The 22,894-nt window shown below is 43.6% G+C and overlaps 1 protein-coding gene across 1 annotated transcript in view; it reads right to left on the bottom strand.

Annotated features, from left to right (window-relative positions):
* The window catches only part of znrf2b (zinc and ring finger 2b), a 52,602-nt gene that overhangs the window by 4,554 nt on the left and 25,154 nt on the right, over positions 1–22,894 (bottom strand). Inside the window, exons 2-3 of the mRNA XM_085422051.1 lie at positions 14,474–14,569; positions 963–1,068 (exon numbers count right to left, since the gene is read on the bottom strand). Of these exons, the coding sequence (XP_085278177.1) occupies positions 963–1,068; positions 14,474–14,569 (202 nt within the window). The remainder of the gene's footprint in view (positions 1–962; positions 1,069–14,473; positions 14,570–22,894) is intronic.

A 22,894-nucleotide genomic window follows, 5' to 3' on the forward strand; every position in this document is an offset into this window, starting at 1 on the left:
TTCATAGGTCAGACTTGTCCATCTTTTAAATACAGTCTTTGCCTGAAACTACTGAAAGCTCAAAGGTGAAGTAATGTTCAGTGGTGTGGGTGCCGTCATATCAAAGGATGTCTGTGTCTGCTGGTCTACACTTTAAGTTTGTAGCATCTCTGAAAGGGCAGCAGCCAGAAAAGGCCAGATTCATGTTCAGTTATTAAAGAAGGACTAAAATTACCACGTGGCTATAAAACTGCAGCCAAGACATGATAAAGTGTGGGGTTGATTTTAAAACAGTGAGCTGATACCAGCTGACAGGCCAGTTCAGTAAATACTGAAGGTAATATCAATAAATCCACTTTAAGCCCAATCTAGGCCCTCTGTGAAATAACGTGACAGCGCCACAGTGTGCATGACTCAAGTGCTCGTCCCTCGCTGTCAGCATGACTGTTCTTTTTAACCCTGAACCTCATTTTTGCATCAGTTTAAACTGACACTGCTGCTTCCTCTTTCTGTTATAGCCGTGTTTGCGTGCTGCTCTCATTTCATGATGAGTGACAAGAGCCACACACCACTATGCAAAACACATCCCTCCTCTGAAGCTCGCTTAGGCTTCAGCAGTCAAATCAAGTGGGTATCTTCCAAAGTTAGGAGTGCTCGCTCTTCTGTTTTACCGCCTCTCTGACTGATCTCAGCACAGGAACACTTTTAGGGAGGGAACTAAAGAGGGTTTGTTCATTGCAGCCAGATATGAGCGTGAGACTGGAATCGGTAAGATCAATAAGAACATCCCAGCATTTCTTTGCCTAATCTTCACAAGTCGTCACTGTGATGGAAATGCAGACAGTGAAGTGGCTGAAGCAAGCTTGTATTTCCTTAAAAAGACCTCCTGGGACTGAACTGTGTCGCTAAGGCCACACCTCAGCTGGGACCACTATACTGCTACTGTACTATTAGATGAAAAGGAAAACAAACGAGGTTCTAACCCTTTATGGTAGATGCAGAGGCAGGGCAGGCGAGCGATGGTGTCTCCCTGTTGCAGCTCCTCCAGGCAGATGGCACATTCTCCTGCATCCCGAGGCAGGACATCCTCTGGAACACACACACACACACACACACACACACACACACACACACACACACACACACACACACACACACGATTGGGATTATAGGATGACTCATAACACAACACACAGCCTCTGTTGGCAAAACAGAGCTGCAGTAAAATCTAGTGTGTTTAAACCAAAGTGACCATGTGATCTTTCTTAATTAGTGGTTGCGTGAGTGTAAAAGCAGAGACGGCGTGCAGGTTTCTGTTGTACTGTACGTTAGTATTACAGCGCACCCACACATGTCCATACTGGTTTTGACAGTTCAACAATTATATTTACATAAAAAAAGGTCATCCTGACAAAACTGTTCAGAGATACCGACAGTGGGGACACATTTCAGTGTTTCTGTTTACTAGGTGTGCACGGTGCTACTCTTATATCTCAGTCAGGACCGTTGTGTTTTGGGAAACGCAGCTCTGTCCTGTCCTCCCTGTAAGAAGATCTCAGCACAGAACACAGCAGGCATCAGCGGTAATGATATTATTACTGACAGCATTGAAAGAGGTGGAGCTGGGCTGCAAAGTGGCTTGCAGATATGCAACAACTCCTGGTAGGCTAAAACGGCTTAAAAAGCCCAACCTGTGTGAGGTTCACGCAGGAGGGGATCAGCTGATATGGGCAGGCTCTGGGATCAGCTGATCTGCCGGGACTGCGTGGAGCTCGACTTCATGACCTGTTTGAACTGAAGCGTTGCCTGATTTATATAACGTACAAACGCATCGTCCATGAGGTCACTCCATGTATTCCTTTAAAACTTTTAAGATCTTGACACAAGAAATACGGGAACGCAAACACATGAGAAGGGTTTTTGGTGGCAATCAGAGGCAACGTGATTAGGATGTGTGTTGCAGGCTGTTCTGGATGATCGTGATGTGTAGAGAGCTAAAGTCATACTGTTCAAGCAGCTGAAATTTCTAGATTTCCCTGAATGCAGCACGACTTTGTCAGAAGCATTTAAATCTTTATCTATCAGTGTTTCCACACTCAGTTTTGTACTGTGGGTAGGAGGCTGCCGGATAGCCTCCACCTCTGCTCAGCGCTCCTTACAGTGTGCGAGGTTACTGTGTGTGTGTTCATGCTATGAATAGCATGGGTCCGGCTCTAGAGTGGAACTCAGCATGTGCACCATTAAACCCATCACCTGCAGCAAAACACGCAGTCATTAGGATTGGCCTTATGTAACAGTGGATTAACCCACATAGGCCTGCAAAAGCCTGTTATTATGGGCAGCAGCACATGGCATCCAGCTCAGCTGAGGGCAAAAGCATCTTTAACACACTGACAGTCTGGGCCGGGCAGCCAGTCAGTGAGAGGTTTGTAATACTCATGCAGATGATGTTTGCTTCAGCTGCAGAGGGCCTCTGTCCTGCCCCATCCGTGAGGCCGCTGTCTGTCTGTGCATCCACATGTATGTTTGTCAATTCTGCATACGCACGCAAAAGAGTGTGGGCGAGCATGAGAAACTAAAATCAAAATGCTGGTAGCTGTCAGTTCTCCCTCTCAGACTCCTGGCAGATGACCTTATTGAATCAATGTGAAAATCCTAGAGGATGAGATGATGTCTTTTTGAGTTGTCGGACATCCTGCATTTTCAGACAACTGATATTTGAACTCGTTTAGTAGATGCAACTATGGTTTCAATGTGAAAATCCCACGTCACCTTGTTCCTAAGTTATGATGTTCACAAAGATGGTTTCCACCCAATGAGCTCACATTAATACCCCACCAGGCCTTTACAGGTGAGGGGCAAAATCTGCACACCGTGTCGAATCAAAACCAGTAATCTGTTGTTACCATGCCCCTGGGACTGTGATGCACACGACCCCAAAACAGCTGCCCTTCATGTCATATTCCATTTACTGCTGATAGAGCAGGGCGATGTAACCAAAAATATTTATCATGATATACATTTGAAAATTTGTGATGACGATATAAGTGACGATATAATTGACACAAAATACTTTACAACTCCACAACTTTATTAGTGCAAAATCCATCACTGTATTTTCACTTAAACAAGCAGCTGTTTTTTATGTGCATTAAAGTTATATAAAAATGTAACAGTGCAAATGCAAACTCCTCGCTGACAGTTTAACCAAAAGGCATTTCCAGTGGAAACTGGCCGACACATCCTCAGCATAACCATGTATAATATCCACAAAACTTAAAGAGCTTATACACACACAATACGGTAACATTATGTTGAAGCACAGTACGTATCACTCCGCGAGGCTCCGCCTACGATAGCCGTAACGCTCCGACAATCCATCAAGCGGTGCGGCTTCGTAGCTCAGCAAAGTCGTACTAAAACATCTGACAGATTTTCGAGCGCCGTGCACATAAAATGGTTTCGAGGTCAGTAAACACAACCAGAGTTCAGACATAAGGCACACGGGATTATAAGGGGCTCTGTTGATTTTCAGAAAAATCAAAGGATTGATTTTAAGTGCGCCGTATTTTCCAAACAACGCGGTAATAACGACGGCCCGCTAGCATGCGCTACCAAAAATAGTGCTTTGTTGTGTGTCTGACGGACGAAAGCTAAACCAGTTCCACACCAGTGAAGCTGCAGCATTTTTACAAACCAGTTCTGGTTCATGGTTTCATTCAACGATCCGCTTTCGACCTTCTCATTCGCCGCCATGCTTTTTCCGCCATGTGCGTATGAAAACAAAGGCACTGCGCATGCGCGTTTTACCCATATTCTATCGCCATATTTCATTTTCTTATCGTTGCCCAACATTATACCGGTGTTACCGTGAACGGTATGATATGGCCCAGCCCTAACTGCAGACATACCCTTTGCAAAGAAGTCAAAACGTTCCTTCCAGCTCTTCCTCCTCCAGCATTAACGTCTTTAACTGCAGAACTGTCTATTGTCTTAATATTGGTTTGCACACTAGGATGAACCACAGACTGTATCTAAAGGTTGGAGGCAGCCACCGTGCTATTACCAAGGGGAAATCTCTAGAGCTAAAACATGAGCCGTCGCAGACACAGAACACAGCGCAGTTCCTTTAGTGCCACTCAAGAGTGGCTCCTACAGAGAGTGGGTCTCCACAGGGTTAAAATGCATTAAAAAGCATTAGGGCAAAACAGCTAAAACAAGACACGAAAAACACTTTAGCCTCCGAGGATAGTTTCCCCCTCTAACATGCACAAGATCCCCAGTTTGAGACTGTGAGGAAACACAAACCCAGATAAACAAGAGAGCTGTGTGAGGAAGGGCACGCAGAGTAAAATCTGTGCCAAATCAAATACGCAGATCCATCCGCCGTGGCAAGGCCTTGGACAAGAGGAGGTGATCAACAGAGCAGCTTTCACTGCACCTCTGAGCTGCAGCTTCTGTCTGTCGGGAGTTTAGAACGAGCAGCTAGCGACAGGGATATGTGCCAAACATAACATCACGATATTTCAGAGGATTCTCACAATAAATTTGGGTGTTATTAATTCGACAGCATAAACACAACAGGCTGCCTTGAAATATTTGATAAAAACTTAAAAAATATATATGACACATGTAACTTTTAGTGGAATAGTTTATTCAGCAGTGTATTCAAGTATGAAAATAAAAATTCTCCCTCTGTTCTTTGAATTGAAAAAGTCAGCATAAAACATAAATAGTATTACAAAATAAAATCCATCCATCTTCTGCTTATCCGCACCGGGTCACGGGGGCAGCAGCCTAAGCAGAGAAGCTCAGACCTCCCTCTCTCCAGCCAACTCCTCCAGCTTGTCCGGGGGAACACCACGGTGTTCCCAGGCCATCTCTGCAGCGTGCCCTGGGTCTGCCCCGGGGCATCCTCCCTGTGGGACCTGGAGGCATCCTAGTCAGAGGCCCGAACCACCGGTTCCTACAAAATAAAATCCACTACCGAATCTAAAATGTGTGATCCTCGGGAAAGTAGCTGGTCTCACGGTTTGAGGCGCACAGCTCCCACCTGCTGTTAATATAGTGCACAGTCAGACTGAGGTATAGTGTTCTGTTCTGTACCTGCTTTGATATCCAAAATCATTTCCCAAACAGGGAAGTAGCTGCTCTTTTGGGGTTTAAATCTTCGTCTGTAACGCTTCCAGACAGATTTGCCTTCACCTTCACAACTTAAATAACTTTGTGCTGCATGACCCACGTGAGCGCAATCCACTGCTTAATGGGGTGACGTGTTTATGCCATGAAACAGCACATGATGATAGAAGTATATGATGTGAATAATATCATATGGCCCATGCCTACGAGCACTTTCTCTGACAGCGTCATCAGTCTGTCTCACAGCAGGTTAGAAACCAGGACCGAGGTCAACGGAGCATCGCCGGCTTCAGCCAAGCCGCACCTGTCATCTTATAAACATGCAACAGCTGCTGTGCTTGTGCGTCCATGTCTCGAAGCAGCGCCACATACATTTAGGGAGCACAGGTCTGTGTGCATGTGTGTGAAAATAAATAGCAGTTCAAGGCTAAACCCCAGCGTGCAGTGACACGAGGCCTTCACCTTTACTCTGTCTCTGCTGTGCTGCTGCTTTCACAAAGACACACTCACAGCATCAGAGAACAGACTGGTTACACTATCGTTACCTGCACCTGCTCGTGTGTGTTTGTGAGTGTGTGTGACATAATGAAGGGTTGTCCTTGAGCGACCAAAAGCAAACAACTGAAAGGAATATAAACATGCTGATTACAGATCTTCACAGTCATGTGACTGTGTGTGAGTGTGTGGTAAGAGTGGAAAGACCTGAACGGCTTATTATTTTCCTAGAAAGGCCACAAACAGCAGGGAGCGGCTGTGATCACTGAGACAAAACCACACAGGGTAATAAGAAACATGGCAAGCTTAGCAGAGCTGCTTTGCTTTTCTTTACTTTTTGATACACGTGTAATGTCACAACATTAAAATATTCCCTGCTCAGGCTTTAGACCGTGCCTATCACACTGTGATCATTTTAACATCGTATAAAAATGTCATAATAGAATTATCACTGCTATAGCAACACCATGCATTTACTTTCCCCTGTCGGTGCAACGAGACAAGCTTGGGCATGTCTGAAAGCAAGAGCCATGTTAGTGCCTAAAAAGGCAGCTTGTTGTGACTCTATGCAGCGATCTCCTAAACGCACCAGGCGATGCCACCAGCTAACAGAAAACAGCAGTGAGCAACAACCAGGCCCCGTCTCACAGTATCCCAGTAGATCACCTCGCAGCTTCATCACCATTTTTCTGGCACCTTCCACTGGAAAAAGATCCCAGTGGAGAGATTATATATCTTATCTGGCCTGGGAATGCTTCGAGATCTCCACTTCCTGAGAGCGAGTGATCGTCTGGAATACCCTGCTGCATTTTGAACCCAACTTTGGATCAATGGAAGAAGACGGGTGCATGGACGCATGGCTGTAGGAACAAAGACAGATCGTGTTCATTGTTTGCATTCCTGCGTTAGCTGACAGTGTTCTCCATATTGCAGCAGTCTGCTCAGACAGGGACCATCACATGACTGAGAGACAGGAAGACAGAGAGGAATCAGTCCCAGCAGAACAGGAAGTGGGCTTACTCAAAGAGGAACTCAACTTGGCCTGAAAGCACTCAGCTGAAAGGGAAACACCGAGCAGTGTTGGTATGAGCTGAAATGTGTTCAGACTTAGAGAGAGAAGAAGTGAGAAACAGGCCTTTGTCAAACAAAGACATGGCATGAACACACCAGAGATGCTGCTGCACTACGCTCACTGCGCTTGATGCATGTTAAACGTCACTACTGTCAGGATCCTGAATCAGGAAATGAAAGTGGGTCATCCATGCTGTGAAACGAGTACGAGATGAGGTTTTGTTGTGTGTAAGAAGAATGCTCTTATAAAACAGACACGATCCCTGCTGCTCTCACTACACTTAGGCGTTAGGGCTGGGACAGACTTGCTCACGACCACGATGCACATGCATACAGCCAGGGCGGCAGATCACAGAACAGTCTGCGTGATTAACTTCTGATTTTGCATGAAACAAAAATAACTCAGAAGTCTCAATCAAGTCAAATCTCAGCCAAACCGATTTACTCAGGAACAAATAAAAGACTGAAAAAAGCCAAACAATAACATTTTTAAGTTATCTAAGTGACTCATATATCGTGTTTAACCTGAGTAGCAAAAGACGGCGGTGGGTTGTGTTCACAAAAATTATTTAATATGAAGGCAATAGCAGAGTGTTACAGGCATCGCCCTAAAGCATGTAGCCTGATGGGCGGTGTAGTCCGTGCTGCAGGGAGGATGGACTGCCATACCCGTGATGTGTCTGTGAGTGAGGAGGGAGAGAAAGGAAAAGTAGGAGCTGTCACGGAGCAGAAACGGGAGCTGGAAGCATGTAAATATAATAATAACCACTGCAGCCAAGAAGAGAGCCTGACGAGCCCAGCTGTAAGTAAGCTGTTAAGACTCGGCTGTACGCTGTGTTCATGTTTTCCTCTGAAACAATAAGTTTGGTTGCAGCAGCCTTTCAACGCCTCTCTCTGTCTCTCACTAGCAAAGTTGAGCCAGACAACAAAGTAAAGCTAGTTTTCAGCTGCGAGCCCGACATGAACCCGACGTATCAGCCAGAGGTCCCTTTACTACGGTTCGGAGCCGCGGACCTGTTTTATATACGCGCTGAATAGTTTCTATACGAGATCGCTGCAAAAAGTGCAGCCTTACCTAATGTCCACCTACTGTTACTCATTTATATTAAGATTTAAACATTAGTTGGTGTTGGTGTGGAGAGTAACCTTCAGTAATACTAATAGATCACACAGCAATAGTACATTCATGTAGCTGTAAAAAGCATGATAATATGTTAAGTAATCCAAAGTATTCAGAATACGTTACTCTTGTTGAGTAACGTAACGGAATACGTTACAAAATACATTTTAGGGCATGTAATCTGTAATCTGTAGTCTCTCAAAGTATAATAGGGCTGTGCGATATGACTAAAGTCTCATATCCCGATATGAGACATCTATCGTCCGATAACGATATAAATCACAGAAATGTAACATTTTCTGTAAACTCTGTGAATCTCGGGCAGCTCGACCTGCATGAAGTGTTTCCAGCTGTGCGTCATGTAGCTGGAGTCGAGTTTTAACCGATGCATGAAACGATACATTTTTAGACATAAGTTGTAACGGCGCCGTTTCTTTGTGAGTATTTATTACACGGCGTGCTGCGGGGAAAAGCCTGTTCTAACGTTTGAGTCTAAGGTTTATTTTTTAGCACCTGGCGGCTCTTTTTTAATTCTCATCCGTAAATAATCTGCATCTTTCACGTGATTCGGTTTATTTTGAAAAGTCTCAGCAGGATCTTGAGCTTTATTGTGAAAGGTTTATGTGGAACATAAACATGCGGACACGCGATGGTGTTACCGTCGTGGTTGCTAACCACAACACATAAAAAACAGGCGCTTGTCCGTCCGTGGTGTGGTTATATTAAATATAAGAGAAAGAGAGAACTTTAAGAAATTAATATAACCACTACAGTGACATCAAAACCATGAACAAATATTGCCGTAAACAGTTTATTTTGCGACACCACGAAACAAACAATGTGTAAAAAAGCTGAAGCGTAAAATGAAACGATAGACGTTTTTATATCGTCATCCGATATATATCGTTATATGGAACAGCCCTACAGTATAACATTTCATTTATGCAAATCATTGCATTTTGTTTTTATTGACATTTTAAACAGCACTGGCTTTGCATCATGGGGGGGGGGGGGGACTTTTTGACATAATGACAGTAAATGGCCTGCATGGCCTGCATTTGTATAGCGCTTTTCTAGTCCATAGGACCCCAAAGCGCTTTACACTACATTCAGTCATTCACCCATCCACACACACATTCACACACTGGCGATGGCAGCTACATTGTAGCCACAGCTGCCCTGGGGCGCACTGACAGAGGCGAGGCTGCCGGACACAGGCGCCACCGGGCCCTCTGACCACCACCAGTAGGCAAACAAGGTTAGTATCTTGCCCAAGGATATTTGGCATGCAGCCAGGAGGCAGCCTGGGATCGAACCACCGACCTTCTGATTAGTGGCTGACCTGCTCTGCCACCTGAGCTACAGCCACCCCCAGTAAGACAGTAAGAGCTGACCTCCGACCTCCAAGCCACATATTTCCATCGTTCCTCTTTATTTTGTATTCTGTTGCTGGGCTAACACACAGAGGCAAACACCATTCACAGTGGTTGTCAAATGGTGCTATATAAAAAAACTGAAGTGAACTAGAGGTTAAGTCAGTGGTTCCCAAACCTTTTTTGCTAGGCCCCCTTTTGTTTTACAAGAAAAATGTTCTTGTGCAGGTGAAGCCAAAGGGAAGATTTGCTTCATCATATTTTCTAGTCTTTGGCTTGGAAGGAAGTTGGTTTGGAAACATATTTGGCGATGCTTCATCTCCTGCTTTGCGTTTGTGTGGGAGCCCCGTCAAAAACCTGTCCATGATGCTAGCAGTGTCCAAGCATTTTACACAACCTAATGAGTTTTTTTAATTTTCATACCGTGCCCCCCCCTGCAATGGCTCTGCGCCCACCCTAGGGGGCGGGCCCCACACTTTGGGAACCTCTGGGTTAAGCGATTAAATGATCATTTAAATGTAGGCAATGCTGTTACATAAAGTGAGTTTTCATGTTTATTTTGGAACAGTAATTAGATCCTCTCAGCTCAGAAAACCAAATTAAGAAATCTATCAAAACAGATCACCATTTGCTGACAGTGGCAGCAGAGCACATCTGTCAAATCTGCAGGGAAACATGACTGCATCTCGTAGCTTCCTGTAACTTCACTGTGGGGAGTATTTTACAAGCCCATACTCATGTTTAGCAGAGGAAACAACGAAACATTTCCCCCAGCCACACTAACTGTGGCTGTGATATCCTTAAATACAGAAGAGATCTCTGCTAAATGCAAGGAGAAGCAGCCCTCAGGCAACCACAGCTATGTAGTTTGGGAAATATTACATGAAGATTATACTAAATTTCTCAGACTGCAGGAGGAAGAACCTGTTACATAAGCAGGGAGCTGACTGGCTAATTCATATAAAAGTTTTTTTTAACGTTATACTGATGATCATCTTGAGGATAATTATAAGCCTTCTGGAAGGAAGAGAGTGACGTTATTAAGCTCACATAACTTCAGTTAGGTTCTTTTAGTTATTTCAGTCTGACAGCTCTATTTTGGTTTGGTACAGTTAGTTTAATACACATTTATGTACATGATCATTAGAAGTCAAAGCAAGAATCAGGCTGCAGGAACTCTTGTTTTTTTTATCTATGGGGTGGAAAAGTGACATCTTATAAGCGGCCACCTCAGCTAGGCTTATGCACTTGAATTGTGAGAGGTAAGAAAACAGAATTCAGTTTACTGAATCTGCAGTCTACTGACATCTAGTGGTGACATTTTACGCACTGTAACTTTAAGAATCTCTGGATCTTATTCACGAGTGATGAGAAGCTAGTAGAGAGGTGTTGCATCAGCACGTGTAGCGTTCAGATAGCTGCTCTGCTATGTGTTGGTACAGTGCATTGAAGATGATAACAGTGGGTGGATTATATTCTTAAACTTAGTTACAGCGCTTTCAGAAAGACATCTACTGTGATAAAGTCTACTCTCCACCGCTGTGTAATCAATTATTGTAAATGTAAATGTAATCAGGAAATGATCAGACAGGAGAGGGTTTTCAGGAAACACTGTTAAATGTTCAGTTTCTATGCCATATGTTAAAACAAGATCTAGAGTGTGATTAAAGTGGTGGGTGGGTTCTTTTACATTTTGAGAGAAACCAATTGAGTCTAATAACAGATTAAATGCCATGTTGAGGCTGTCATTTTTAGCATCTACATGGATGTTAAAATCACCCACAATAATTATTTTATCTGAGCTGAGAACTAAATTAGATATAAAGTCTGAGAAATCAGACAGAAGCTCTGTGTAAGGCCCAGGTGGACGATAGATGATAACAAGTAAGACTGGTTTCTGAGTTTCACAGCTGGGGTGGACGAGGCTAAGCATCAGGCTTTCAAATGAATTAAAAGTCTGTCTGGGTCTTTGGTTGATTAATAGGCTGGTGTGAAAAATTGCTGCCACACCGCCCCCTCGGCCTGTGCTTCGAACACGAAGTTCACTTTTGTTGCTTATGGTCATTATAAGAGGCAGACAGTCAGGGCCGTGCAGAGAGGTTTAAAGGGGCAGGTGCTCAAAGTTAAAAAGGGGCACATTGAACCAGGCTGAATAACAACAACACACATTCATCAAGAATCTAATATGGGCAACAAGGCAAAGCAAACGTCGCCGATGTTTTACCTGATGGGTACATGGTAAATGGCCTGCATTTGTATAGCGCTTTTCTAGTCCTTAAGGGCCCCAAAGCGCTTTACACTACATTCAGTCATTCACACACACAGGCGATAGCAAGCTACATTGTAGCCACAGCTGCCCTGAGGCGCACTGACAGAGGCGAGGCTGCCGGACACTGGCGCCACCGGGCCCTCTGACCACCACCAGTAGGCAAACAAGGTTAGTATCTTGCCCAAGGATATTTGGCATGCAGCCAGGAGGCAGCCTGGGATCGAACCACCGACCTTCTGATTAGTGGCTGACCTGCTCTGCCACCTGAGCTACAGCCACAGTACAATGTTGCTGTTGAGGGGTTGCTGTGGATAGTGCTGGAGGGCAGGGCTGTGTTGATCTGAGACTGTAGACATTAAAAAGTCCATAGGAGAGATGGTAGCTGATTAAACAAGTGTCATGAGATAATAACAAAATGCAAAGATTGGTGACAGCGCTTGGAACCATAAGGACACAAAAAACTGTGAGAAATAATTTAGGCTCTGCCTGTGAATCACTCTTTGCTTCTCTTCTTCCTTCCATCCCATCATTTCATATATCACTCTCCACTTGCTGTCTATCTGAGAACAAGGCACAACTTGCTATTGCAATAAACTATAATCTAATTATCCACACCTAACAACTCCTGCACTTAATCTATAATAAAATGATGACAGAAAAATGTTATAGCCCTGCCTTTAGTAGCCTCACACAGCTCTGCTGTTTCCTCCTCATGTCCTTACCAGGCTTGTCTGGACAATGTTATATCATGAGTAATATTTTTTTTTAAAATCCATCTAAATAAAACACACACATGCACACACAGGGACATTTTAGACCTTCTTCTGAATACTGTATATACTATGGGCATCACTGTGCTGATCCAGAATCCTTACATTATTATTTATTACTAGAGCTACAATAATAAAGCAATGAGGAGGGGGAAGTAATAAATATGAAATAATGTCATTATGATGATTCCATTTGTTTCACTATCCACTCTGTGCAGGGGCAAAGCTTATTACATGTTTAAACTGTAGAGATACAATCATTTTACTGCTGTAAAATCCACATTTTGTCTTATTTAAAATATAAATCTAATATAATCTGCTTCTTAATGTATTTTCTTTAAAATACAGCGTGTGTTTTTTAATATATTATAATTATAATAATTATTATGTGGACATGCATATTAGATCGTTTTTTAGTGAAATATAATCCCTCCAGAAAGGCAGGACAAGCCCGGAAACTTCCTTTAAAACTAAATATGTTCCCTAAAACGGTGACAGAGCTACAGACCCATGACAGCCAGGTAGCTAGCAGCTATGACCAGCACTACCTGTGCAGTTAATAAAAGGACAGGTAATGTTTGTCGCGCTGTTGCACACACAGCACGCTCGTTTGTTTCAGTTCGTCAGCTGCAACAAGACAACTTACCAACGTGTACGTAATAAGCTAATACTCCTGTGTGCTACACACTACAGTGTGCGCTGTACACCTACTTACTGGTTTTGTCGCATCAGTCTGTGTCTCTGAGTTAACTTGTGTTTCTCCTGCAGCTCCGGACCGCTAAAAATGCGCGTGCTCTTTGTGAGCTCGTTCCCGGCTCGTAACCAGCGCGTTCTGCCGTCAAGGGCGATCATTGGTTAAATGTGATCATGTGACTGATGCAAGCCAGATCCTTTTATTTAGCAAAACTGTGATTAATAGTTAAATATAATTGTTGAGGGGCACAGAAAGGACTCCGCACACACACACACATAAAAAAATAAATAAATTATTTTTAAAAAAGTTGCCTCAACAAAAGGGCACTTTGGGCACCCATCGGGAAAGGGGCGGGTGCTCAAGCCCCTCTAGCCCCCCCCTCTGCACGTGCTTGCAGACAGTAGAATGATCCAGTACGGTAAGTTGGCTGCTAAGTTGTCAAAAGGTGTTAGGCAGTGAGCGTGCTTTGTCAGTGTCACAGTCAGAGCCACTCCTTAGTCATTATATCTGCTGTCAAAACACCGAGACGGCTGATAACGCTCAGGTCAAGGCTTTAAAAACAGGTCTTCACTGACCAGCAGGTAAAATCATGGTGCCTACTTGCATCTTCTAAAATACTCATGAGGCCATAGATCATCTATTATACTGAGCTCTAGGTAGAAACAGAATGTGGCAGAGGCTGAAAAACTGGGCTCAGCCTCAGACGTTAAACGAGGAGCTCAAACACGCACAGGGAACTTGGACGTGGGAGTCATTTAACACACAGAATCTGCTGTAACTACACAACAAACAGGCATGGTTAAACTCAGTTCAAGGCACTTTTGTCTACTTTCAGATTTCCCCTTATTTTGCCTGTACATTGAAGGTAGCCATGAGATTCTATAAAATGGCCTAAACACTCACTGCAGAGCAAATACATGTTTTGATACGACGGTTTTGTGTGCTGAAACTCCAGTGTGAAATCCAAAAGGCTGCCTGCCCAGAAATGGGATGTGTCTACTAAGAACAAGGGTGTCCAACTCCAGGCCTCACAGGCCGGTGTCCTGCAGGTTTTAGATCTCACCCTGGGTCAGCACTCCTGAGTCAAAAGATTAGTTCATTCCCAGGCTTCTGGAGAACTTCAAGACATGTTGAGGAGGTGATTTAGCCATTTAGATCAGCTGTGTTGGATCAAGGACACATCTAAAACCTGCAGGACACCGGCCTGCGAGGCCTGGAGTTGGACACCCTTGTTCTTAGTAGACCCATCCCATTTCTGGGCAGGCAGCCTTTTGGATTTGTCCTTGATCCAACACAGCTGATCTAAATGGCTAAATCACCTCCTCAACATGTCTTGAAGTTCTCCAGAGGCCTGGTAATGAACTAATCTTTTGACTCAGGAGTGCTGACCCAGGGTGAGATCTAAAACCTGCAGGACACCGGCCCTTGAGGCCTGGAGTTGGACACCCCTGACTTCGACCCTTCATAACTGCTTGTTCTTCTTATCTAGGGGAATTTTGCATTCAGCTACAGCATACTTTCAAATGCTAGTATATGTTGTAAAGGCAAGAAAGGAAGTCCTACCATTGTATGTCACTCTGGGTTTAGTTAAACACAACACAAGGTGAAGATCCATCTCATCTGAGGCCAAAAACTTGGAGCACACAGGGCACTTGAAGCCTGGAAGAGAGAAAGACACCAGCAGTGAGTAAAACATGGAAGGTGGAAGATGAGAAAAAACGAATGTGCAACAGCATTAAAGTGGCAAACACTGAGTCTTTTCTTCTCTCCTCACTCAGCACAAGTTGGTGATGTGTTGTTGCATTTCATTTCCACTTTGCCCAGTGCTGTGAAAGAGACTGCGAACACTCTTTTTCTGCCCAGACTGGGTAGAATGCATTGCTACAGCCAGTTCTTGACTTTACTGCAAAGAAACCTGCACTAGCAGAAGATTTCACCTAATAACGCATCATCAGACACGTTTCTGCACTAGATGACCAGTGTGTTAGAGCACACTGTGATGGTCGGTGCACCTGATTATTAAAGAGGGGGTTGTAATCTTTCAGCAGTGACATATAGTTTCATACATTTGATTTATTTCTGTGCACAGACTGCTAGTTTTCATTACATCACTGCTCCCACCCAGGATTTAGTCCAACCTAAATTATTGCACAGACATACAGACATCACTGTTAGACTTTTACAGATATTTAAAGGCCATCCTTTACAAACACAGTAATAATACTGAGTTGTGGGAGTGACCTGTTTTTTTCTTGTTATTGCTTTTCAGTTGCGGTACCAGAATGCTGCAGCATCATATTGTGGATGTATGAGTGCTTTTTATCTTTCTCTGAAAACAGAAACAAAGGTTTGATAAGACTGAAGTTTCCTGGCGCGAACACTAAAGCGGTAAGCTGAGAGGAACAGAAATGCTATTTAGAGCTCAGGAGAAAAGCACAGTTACTGTAGGTGATAACTCAACAGATAAATGAGTCGCAAGAGCCACACATGTATTTCAGTAATAACCCCCACTTAATAATAATAATAATAATAATCATAATATTGATGGAACAAAACACTATTTGAAATAGCGAGGCCAATTGTTTGTTTGAGCCATGCACCGAAGACATTTGAGTGTGAGATTAAAGGATGTACACGAGGAAAGAGTTGCTTTGCGTCACTTTGTGTGATTGGGTGAATGAGGCATGTTGTATACAGTGCTTTGAGTAGAGTAGAAAAGCGCTTTATAAGAATCAGCCCATTTACGATACAAGATTGTTTAATTATTAAGTAGCCCTAAATATCTATTCTCAGTTTAAACTGTGGCTTTCACATGTGACGACGGCATTTGTAATTTGTAAAAAAAGGGCAGCAAGGTGAGAGAAAAGCTAAAGCTGTGCTGGACTTGCAGCCCTGCTCTGTTTCCCCCAGTGTGAATGTAACACCAACGGAAGTTCAACTGAAGATTGGCTAAACTTCTGTGTAATATCACATGGCACCATGAGATAAGATGGTGCAGAATCAAAGAAATGTTTCTTTATCCATGAAAGTGGTTACATGGTGGCTTGGCAAAAAGCCAAAGGCCAATTAGGAAATATATATAATTCCCCTCTTGCCCTCTTCAAGCTCGGGTCCTCTACCAGAGGCCTGGGAGTTTGGGGGTCCTGCGCAGTATCTTAGCTGTTCCTAGGACTGCGCTCTTCTGGACAGAGATCTCACATGTTATTCCAGGGATCTGCTGAAGCCACTCGCCCAGCCTGAGGGTCACTACCCCGAGTTCTCCGATTACCACGGGGACCACTGTCACCTTCATCCTCCACATCTTCTCGGGTTCTTCTGTCAGCCCTTGGTATACAGGACTTTCCTAACTCTCTGCAGGTATTTGGTGGTTGCAGCTTTCCTAGCAGCCTGTTCGTGGTTCCCATTTGCCTGTGGGATTCCCAGGTACTTGTAGCTGTCCTCAGTGTCTGCAATGTTGCCTTCTGGTAGTTCGATCCCCTCACTTCTGCCTACCTTTCCTCGCTTTGTTACCATCCAACTACACTTCTCCAGTGTGAATGACATCCAATGCCATTGCTGTAGGTCCTAGTGGTGTGCATGCGGGAATCGATGTCTCGGGTATGGGCAGCTTGCAGGTTCCCTTAGTACTGCCTTGCTCTTGGCCTCTAGTCTCCTTCTCCGTGGGGGGTACTCCTCCTTGTGGCTGTTCATCTTGTAGCCATTCATCACTGCTGCCATAGTGTAGATCAGCTGATTAGTCTCAGTGATGGTCGCAGTAAGGATTGTCCGTGATGCTGCATTCACATCTTCTAGTAGACCTTCAGAGAGTACGTCACGTAGCCTTGGTAATTGGCTACGGAGGGTCCAGGCTTCCAGCTTCGCCATGAGCCTATCTTTCAGTACTTGGGACTTGGTACCCAATCTCGAGTGGGGGTGATATTATCACTCCCCCTAACCTGATGTCCTTGCTCCCCCTTGCTGTAGCATTTGTGTTGCCCCTCAATGATCTGAATGTTGGAACACAGTGTTTTGCAGTCGGTCTCTGGGCACAGAGGATTCCAGAGTTGATGGGATTATTTTTATGTGGTGTATACAAATGCCAGGTGACTTCTGCTGCAATCAAACTTCCCCTCTGGGACAAATAAATGTCATTTATGTGCAATATGTGAACTGTATAGCAGTGACAGCAGTGTTTACACACAGACAGCCATGGATTCAATCACTAAATGTATTAATAAATGATTAATCAGAGACAGTTGGAGGCAGATAATTACATAAATTATGCTGCATACTGTACATCACACTCCCCACATCCAGTAATTATCCCTTTGTTCCGACGTCCATCACAATCTTGCTGTCACAATCTCAGCGGAGACAGCAAATTCTGCAGTTTCCTGTCACATTGCAGATTTCCTCCTCCACTATCCATCAGCAGTTCTGCAGCAGGGGGCAGAGTGTGACATATCACAGCCAGGTGTGTGTGTGTTTGGAGCTTCCTACAATGTTAAAATCTGTGCAAAGGATAAATGGATTAAGGCAGGCAAAAAAGAACACTGTTTGCCTGACCTCACAACACATGCACAGTGTCATCTTTTAAGACCTGCTGGCCATATGCTGACAATTAGGCATGTACAGTCTAGGTGTGTCTATCTGAAATGGAGAAATGCGGATGGATCCAGCTCTGCACGGCTCCACCGCTCATTCTGAAAAATGCTCAAAGCCCGAGCTGAGCCCTCCCTGTGAGGCTGCGATGACTCATCCGCTACTCTATATGGGCTGCTCTCTCCACTACATTAAATTGCTGCACATGTCCTCGTGCGTGTCTTTCTGAGGTCATACCTGCTGTTGGTCGCATTAAAACTCTCAAACAATATGCCTCCTAGTATGAGGCGCACACACTGAAATAATGACATGAGTGTTATTTATAACCCCGTCCGATCTGCATCTTTTACTTTCCTGTAAAGTGCTGCAGTCAACAAAGTCACATGATGTGAAACATCTGTTTCCTCCAGATAGGAAGTTTGAAATTTCTGAATTCCCCAAAACAAACCAGAAGAGAAGTAGAATTTACATATATATATGTATATATGAAAAATCATCATCATCAAAGGGTGTAAAACAGCTCTAACACGTTGTTTCTGCATGCTGCTCCTGCTTAAAGCCACAGCACAACACTGCTGTAATACGGATGCCTGTAAATGTTAGTTTGTATGCTTTTTTCTTTCACTATCGTACGATATGTTTGGGGAAACTGTTCGACTGCTTTCTCTGATGAAACCCTCAAACTTCAGCTACTTTTCCTCTTTAGTTCAAATAAGACTGGATGACTTTGATCTTGAACACCCCCCCACCCACCCACCCACTGTGAAATATTTTACAGTGGACCCATTAGGCTTTACCTTTTTTGTTACTTTCACAGAGGTGGATGTTCATATTAAACATGGCAACATTTCAAATAATAAAGCCAGTGTACAATAATCCCTGTGAGCTCAGGCTTCACTGTTTTTTCTACTCTTGACTCTCTGTGATGTCAGAGAGAGGATAGCCTTAATCAGCTTTGTGTATCTTCTGTTATAAAGTCCTGATCTGTTACTAGTGTTTATTTAAAAGGTTGCATTTGTCACTGTGAGGAAGCTGCTTTATATTTAAGGCAACATCAGGCTTGACAGAAAAAATGCTCAAATAACTTTAAATAAATCCACCCAAGAGTCTTTATTTTCTGAATTTGTGCATTTACCTTATTGACTTAATAGATTTGCTCTTGTGTTATCACAGCTCAGTGTTTCTCCTGTAGCTGCTCTCCCTCATGTATGTGAGGTGAAATATGCCAGGTGAGGTCAAAAACCGACCAAATGTTAAGTTACACTGGCTGCAGTTAAGGTGTTGTCAGAGCTTTGCAGTTGTGTCATTTGACTTGACCACAAACATACAGTGGCTTGCAAAAGTATTGGGCCCCCTTGAACTTTCCCACATTTTGTCACATTACAGCCACAAACATGAATCAATGTTATTGGAATTCCACGTGAAAGACCAACACAAAGTGGTGCACACGTGAGAAGTGGAACGAAAATCAGACATGATTCCAAACATTTTTTACAAATAAATAACTGCAAAGTGGGGTGTGTGTAATTATTCAGCCCCTGAGTCAATACCTTTTGCTGCAGTTCCAGCTGCCAGTCTTTCAGGGTCTGTCTCTACCAGCTTTGCACATCTACAGACTGAAATCTTTGCCCATTCTTCTTTGCAAATCAGCTCCAGCTCAGTCAGATTAGATGGACAGTGTTTGTGAACAGCCGTTTTCAGATCTTGCCACAGATTCTCGATTGGATTTAGATCTGGACTTTGACTGGGCCATTCTAACACATGGATGTGTTTTGTTTTAAACCATCCCATTGTTTCCTGGCTTTATGTTTAGGGTCGTTGTCCTGCTGGAAGGTGAACCTCCGCCCCGCTCTCAAGTCTTTCGCAGACTCCAAGAGGTTTTCTTCCAAGACTGCCCTGTATTTGGCTCCATCCATCTTCCCATCAACTCTGACCAGCTTCCCTGTCCCTGCTGAAGAGAAGCCCCCCAGAGCACGATGCTGCCACCACCATATCTGACAGTGGGGATGGTGTGTTCAGAGTGATGTGCAGTGTTAGTTTTCCACACAGCATTTTGCATTTTGATCTCATCTGACCAGAGCAGCTTCTTCCACATGTTTGCTGTGTCCCCCACATGGCTTGTGGCAAACTGCAAACGGGACTTCTTCTGGTTTTCTGTTAACAATGGCTTTCTTCTTGCCACTCTTCCATAAAGGCCAACTTTGTGCAGTGCACGACTAATAGTTGTCCTATGGACAGATTCCCCCACCTGAGCTGTAGATCTCTGCAGCTCGTCCAGAGTCACCATGGGCCTCTTGGCTGCATTTCTGATCAGCGCTCTCCTTGTTCGGCCTGTGAGTTTAGGTGGACGGCCTTGTCTTGGTAGGTTTACAGTTGTGCCGTACTCCTTCCATTTCTGAATGATGGCTTGAACAGCGCTCCGTGGGATGTTCAAGGCTTGGGAAATCTTTTTGTAGCCTAAGCCTGCTTTAGATTTCTCAATAACTCTATCCCTGACCTGTCTGCTGTGTTCTTTGGACTTCATGGTGTTATTGCTCCCAATATTCTCTTAGACAACCTCTGAGGCATCACAGAGCAGCTGTATTTGTACTGACATTAGATTACACACAGGTGCACCGTTTAGTCATTAGCACTCATCAGGCAACGTCTATGTGCAACTGACTGCACTCAGACTAAAGAGGGCTGAATAATTACGCACACCCCACTTTGCAGTTATTTATTTGTAAAAAATGTTTGGAATCATGTCTGATTTTCGTTCCACTTCCCACATGTGCACCACTTTGTGTTGGTCTTTCATGTGGAATTCCAATAACATTGATTCATGTTTGTGGCTGTAATGAGACAAAATGTGGGAAAGTTCAAGGGGACCGAATACTTTTGCAAGGCGCTGTATAAAGTAAAAGCTGTTATTTTCTGCTGATCCTTATCTATTAGCTTCCTTCCCACTAACAACTGCTGTGTGACATTATGGTGGGCATTCCAGCTGTGACCCCTGAAGCTGTTGTTTTGTTTGTTGGCACAGGCCAATCAAAAAACTAAGTTTTAAGGGGAGAGAAGCTCAAACTGCTTTTTTGAGGCAGGGAATGAATTCTGCGGTTTTATTACTGTACGTGGAAATGAACTGTCTCCTTTTATTATTTCATTATATAGACAATGCTCCTGTGGACACATTTGCAAAGAGGACATGTAAAGGCATATAACGCTACCTATGATACAACTTTCAAACTTTTATGTGCATGTATATTTGTCCAACTAACCATCTAGCACTGCACGGCTCTCTTAAGCTCACCTGCCAAAGTCTTTCAATCAGGTTGAGGTCTGGCCTTTGACTGAGCCACTGTAACATCTTGATACCGTAGCTTGTTTGTGGATCACTGTCCTGCTGCCTAACCCAGTTTGGTCAAGCTTTAGCTTTTGGACAGATGGCCTCACATTTGGGTCTAGAAAAGTTTGGCATACAGTTGATGGTCAACTCACTGACTGCAAGTTGCCCAGGTCATAAATCCTTACCCCTGCACCACCATGGTGTACACCTGGTATGAGGGCTTTGTGTTGTTTGTTGTCTCTAATTGTGACGCTCTGCCTTATAACCAAATAGCTCAACACATAAAACTCATTGGTATAAAAAGATAAAAATATGAAATTGGGGTAAATTCATTCATAGCATCCTTTCTTAGATCACCATATGTAAATATGAGCACTGGAAGTATCCTTGGGCAAGATGCTCTCTCATCCTCTCTCCAAGTTTTCTCTCAATCTTTTTCTCCAATGCATCCATCAGAGTATGAATGTGTATGAAGGTTAGCTAGAAAGGGCTTAAACAGAAAAATGAGGTAAGCTTAATAAACAGCTTTGGGTGCTCAGGTAGAGTAGGACCATATCTATGTATTTTTTTACCCAGCATCTGAGCTGACAACTGTATACAAATATCTGTAATGGTCAACAGGTTAGCCTTTTTCACTGAAATAGTTATGAGTCTCATGGTATAAAAGAAAAGGTTAAATGGCAACAAAAGTCGCAGGCTCCTGCGCTTCATAATAAAGACATAAATGGTATCTAGTGACAGAGTTTTATTTGCAGAAACACAAAAAGAATCTGCTTTCCTGACGCACATAAAGGTAAATAAATGTAAAATAAAGGGCAACCTCTTTTACTTCACCATTCTCTGGGCTCACTGACACACCTACAAGAATAAAGCAAACAGGACTGATATTAATTAGCCTGTTAACCTGCTTAAATATTTTCAGGACACACCACTGTAAATAATGTATTTATATTTGTAAATGTCCACATTTGGTGTTCAGTGAATTAAAATTAGCAGGTTGAAAAGGGCTAAAAGCAGTATGTTAAAATGCATCAGATAAAACTGGGTTTGTGCCTTACTCACGTCGTCCTTGCTGGTTTTAGTTGCCACTACATGAGCTCACCTCATGTCATATCATTTGGAGAAGGACCTGCTCTAGCTGTTTCTCACATTTTGTGTGTTTCTTGGTGTTAGGTTGTGTGAATTTGATGAATACAGTGTTACAGATGACACTAGCTCATTGTTTTTAACAACTGTTAGTTTTGCTGTGCTCACCGTTCTTTTGATAGAAATTTGTTAACAGCCAACTTCCCTCAGTTGCTTTATTTCATATGATTTTGCTTTCTTAGAGAAAGACATGAGTCACAGTGCACATCAGCATGTCGGCTAGAATAAATTCATAACACCTAAACGCCAGTCCAGCTCCGGATGGACTAAACCAACCTGGGTAAAAATGAGTGTCTCCACTACTTCTTGGAATTAAAGTTCATTTACACGACTGATTTATTGCGGAAACTTCATTATGACACTAATTACTTTGAAATGAAAAATGAAAACAAACCCAAATTTTTCATTCTAGGCTTGCAAGGGCCCTTCCCACCATTGGGGCCCCGGGTAATCAGTTCCACTTTTGTCGCCACTTTAATGTTACGAAGGTTAATGTTATGAGGGCTTGTGGTGAGTGAGGGAGCAGACTGGACTGAAGTCCAAAGACTACCATGAAAAGCTGCGAGCCAGCAGCTTCTTGGCTACAGACTCAAAACTTCACGCACTGTTACCCAGAATGCTTCACACTTTTGACTATATAAGCACCATATCTTTGTTCCCATCTAATCTGCTGTTTGGAGAGCATCCCTGAGCCCTGTGTTCATTACCCACTGTCCTTAACTCGGCTCTCCTGTAGTCCCTGTGTCAGCACATCTTGCACACCATGCTATTAAAAGGGATTTATGAATCGGCATTTTATTAATCACTTCACTGATTGTCCAACCGGTGTGGCTGCACTTCAGTAGCCCAGCTCATTGTACACAAACGCCTTCCATGAATCCATCAGCATATGCATGAACACCACTGCTCACAATCCTTTTAATATTAACGTC

This window comes from Rhamphochromis longiceps, linkage group LG11 (assembly GCF_057381845.1).
Source record: "Rhamphochromis longiceps isolate RC_006_pf linkage group LG11, R_longiceps_female_GT1.1, whole genome shotgun sequence".
Taxonomy (NCBI): Eukaryota; Metazoa; Chordata; class Actinopteri; order Cichliformes; family Cichlidae; genus Rhamphochromis; species Rhamphochromis longiceps.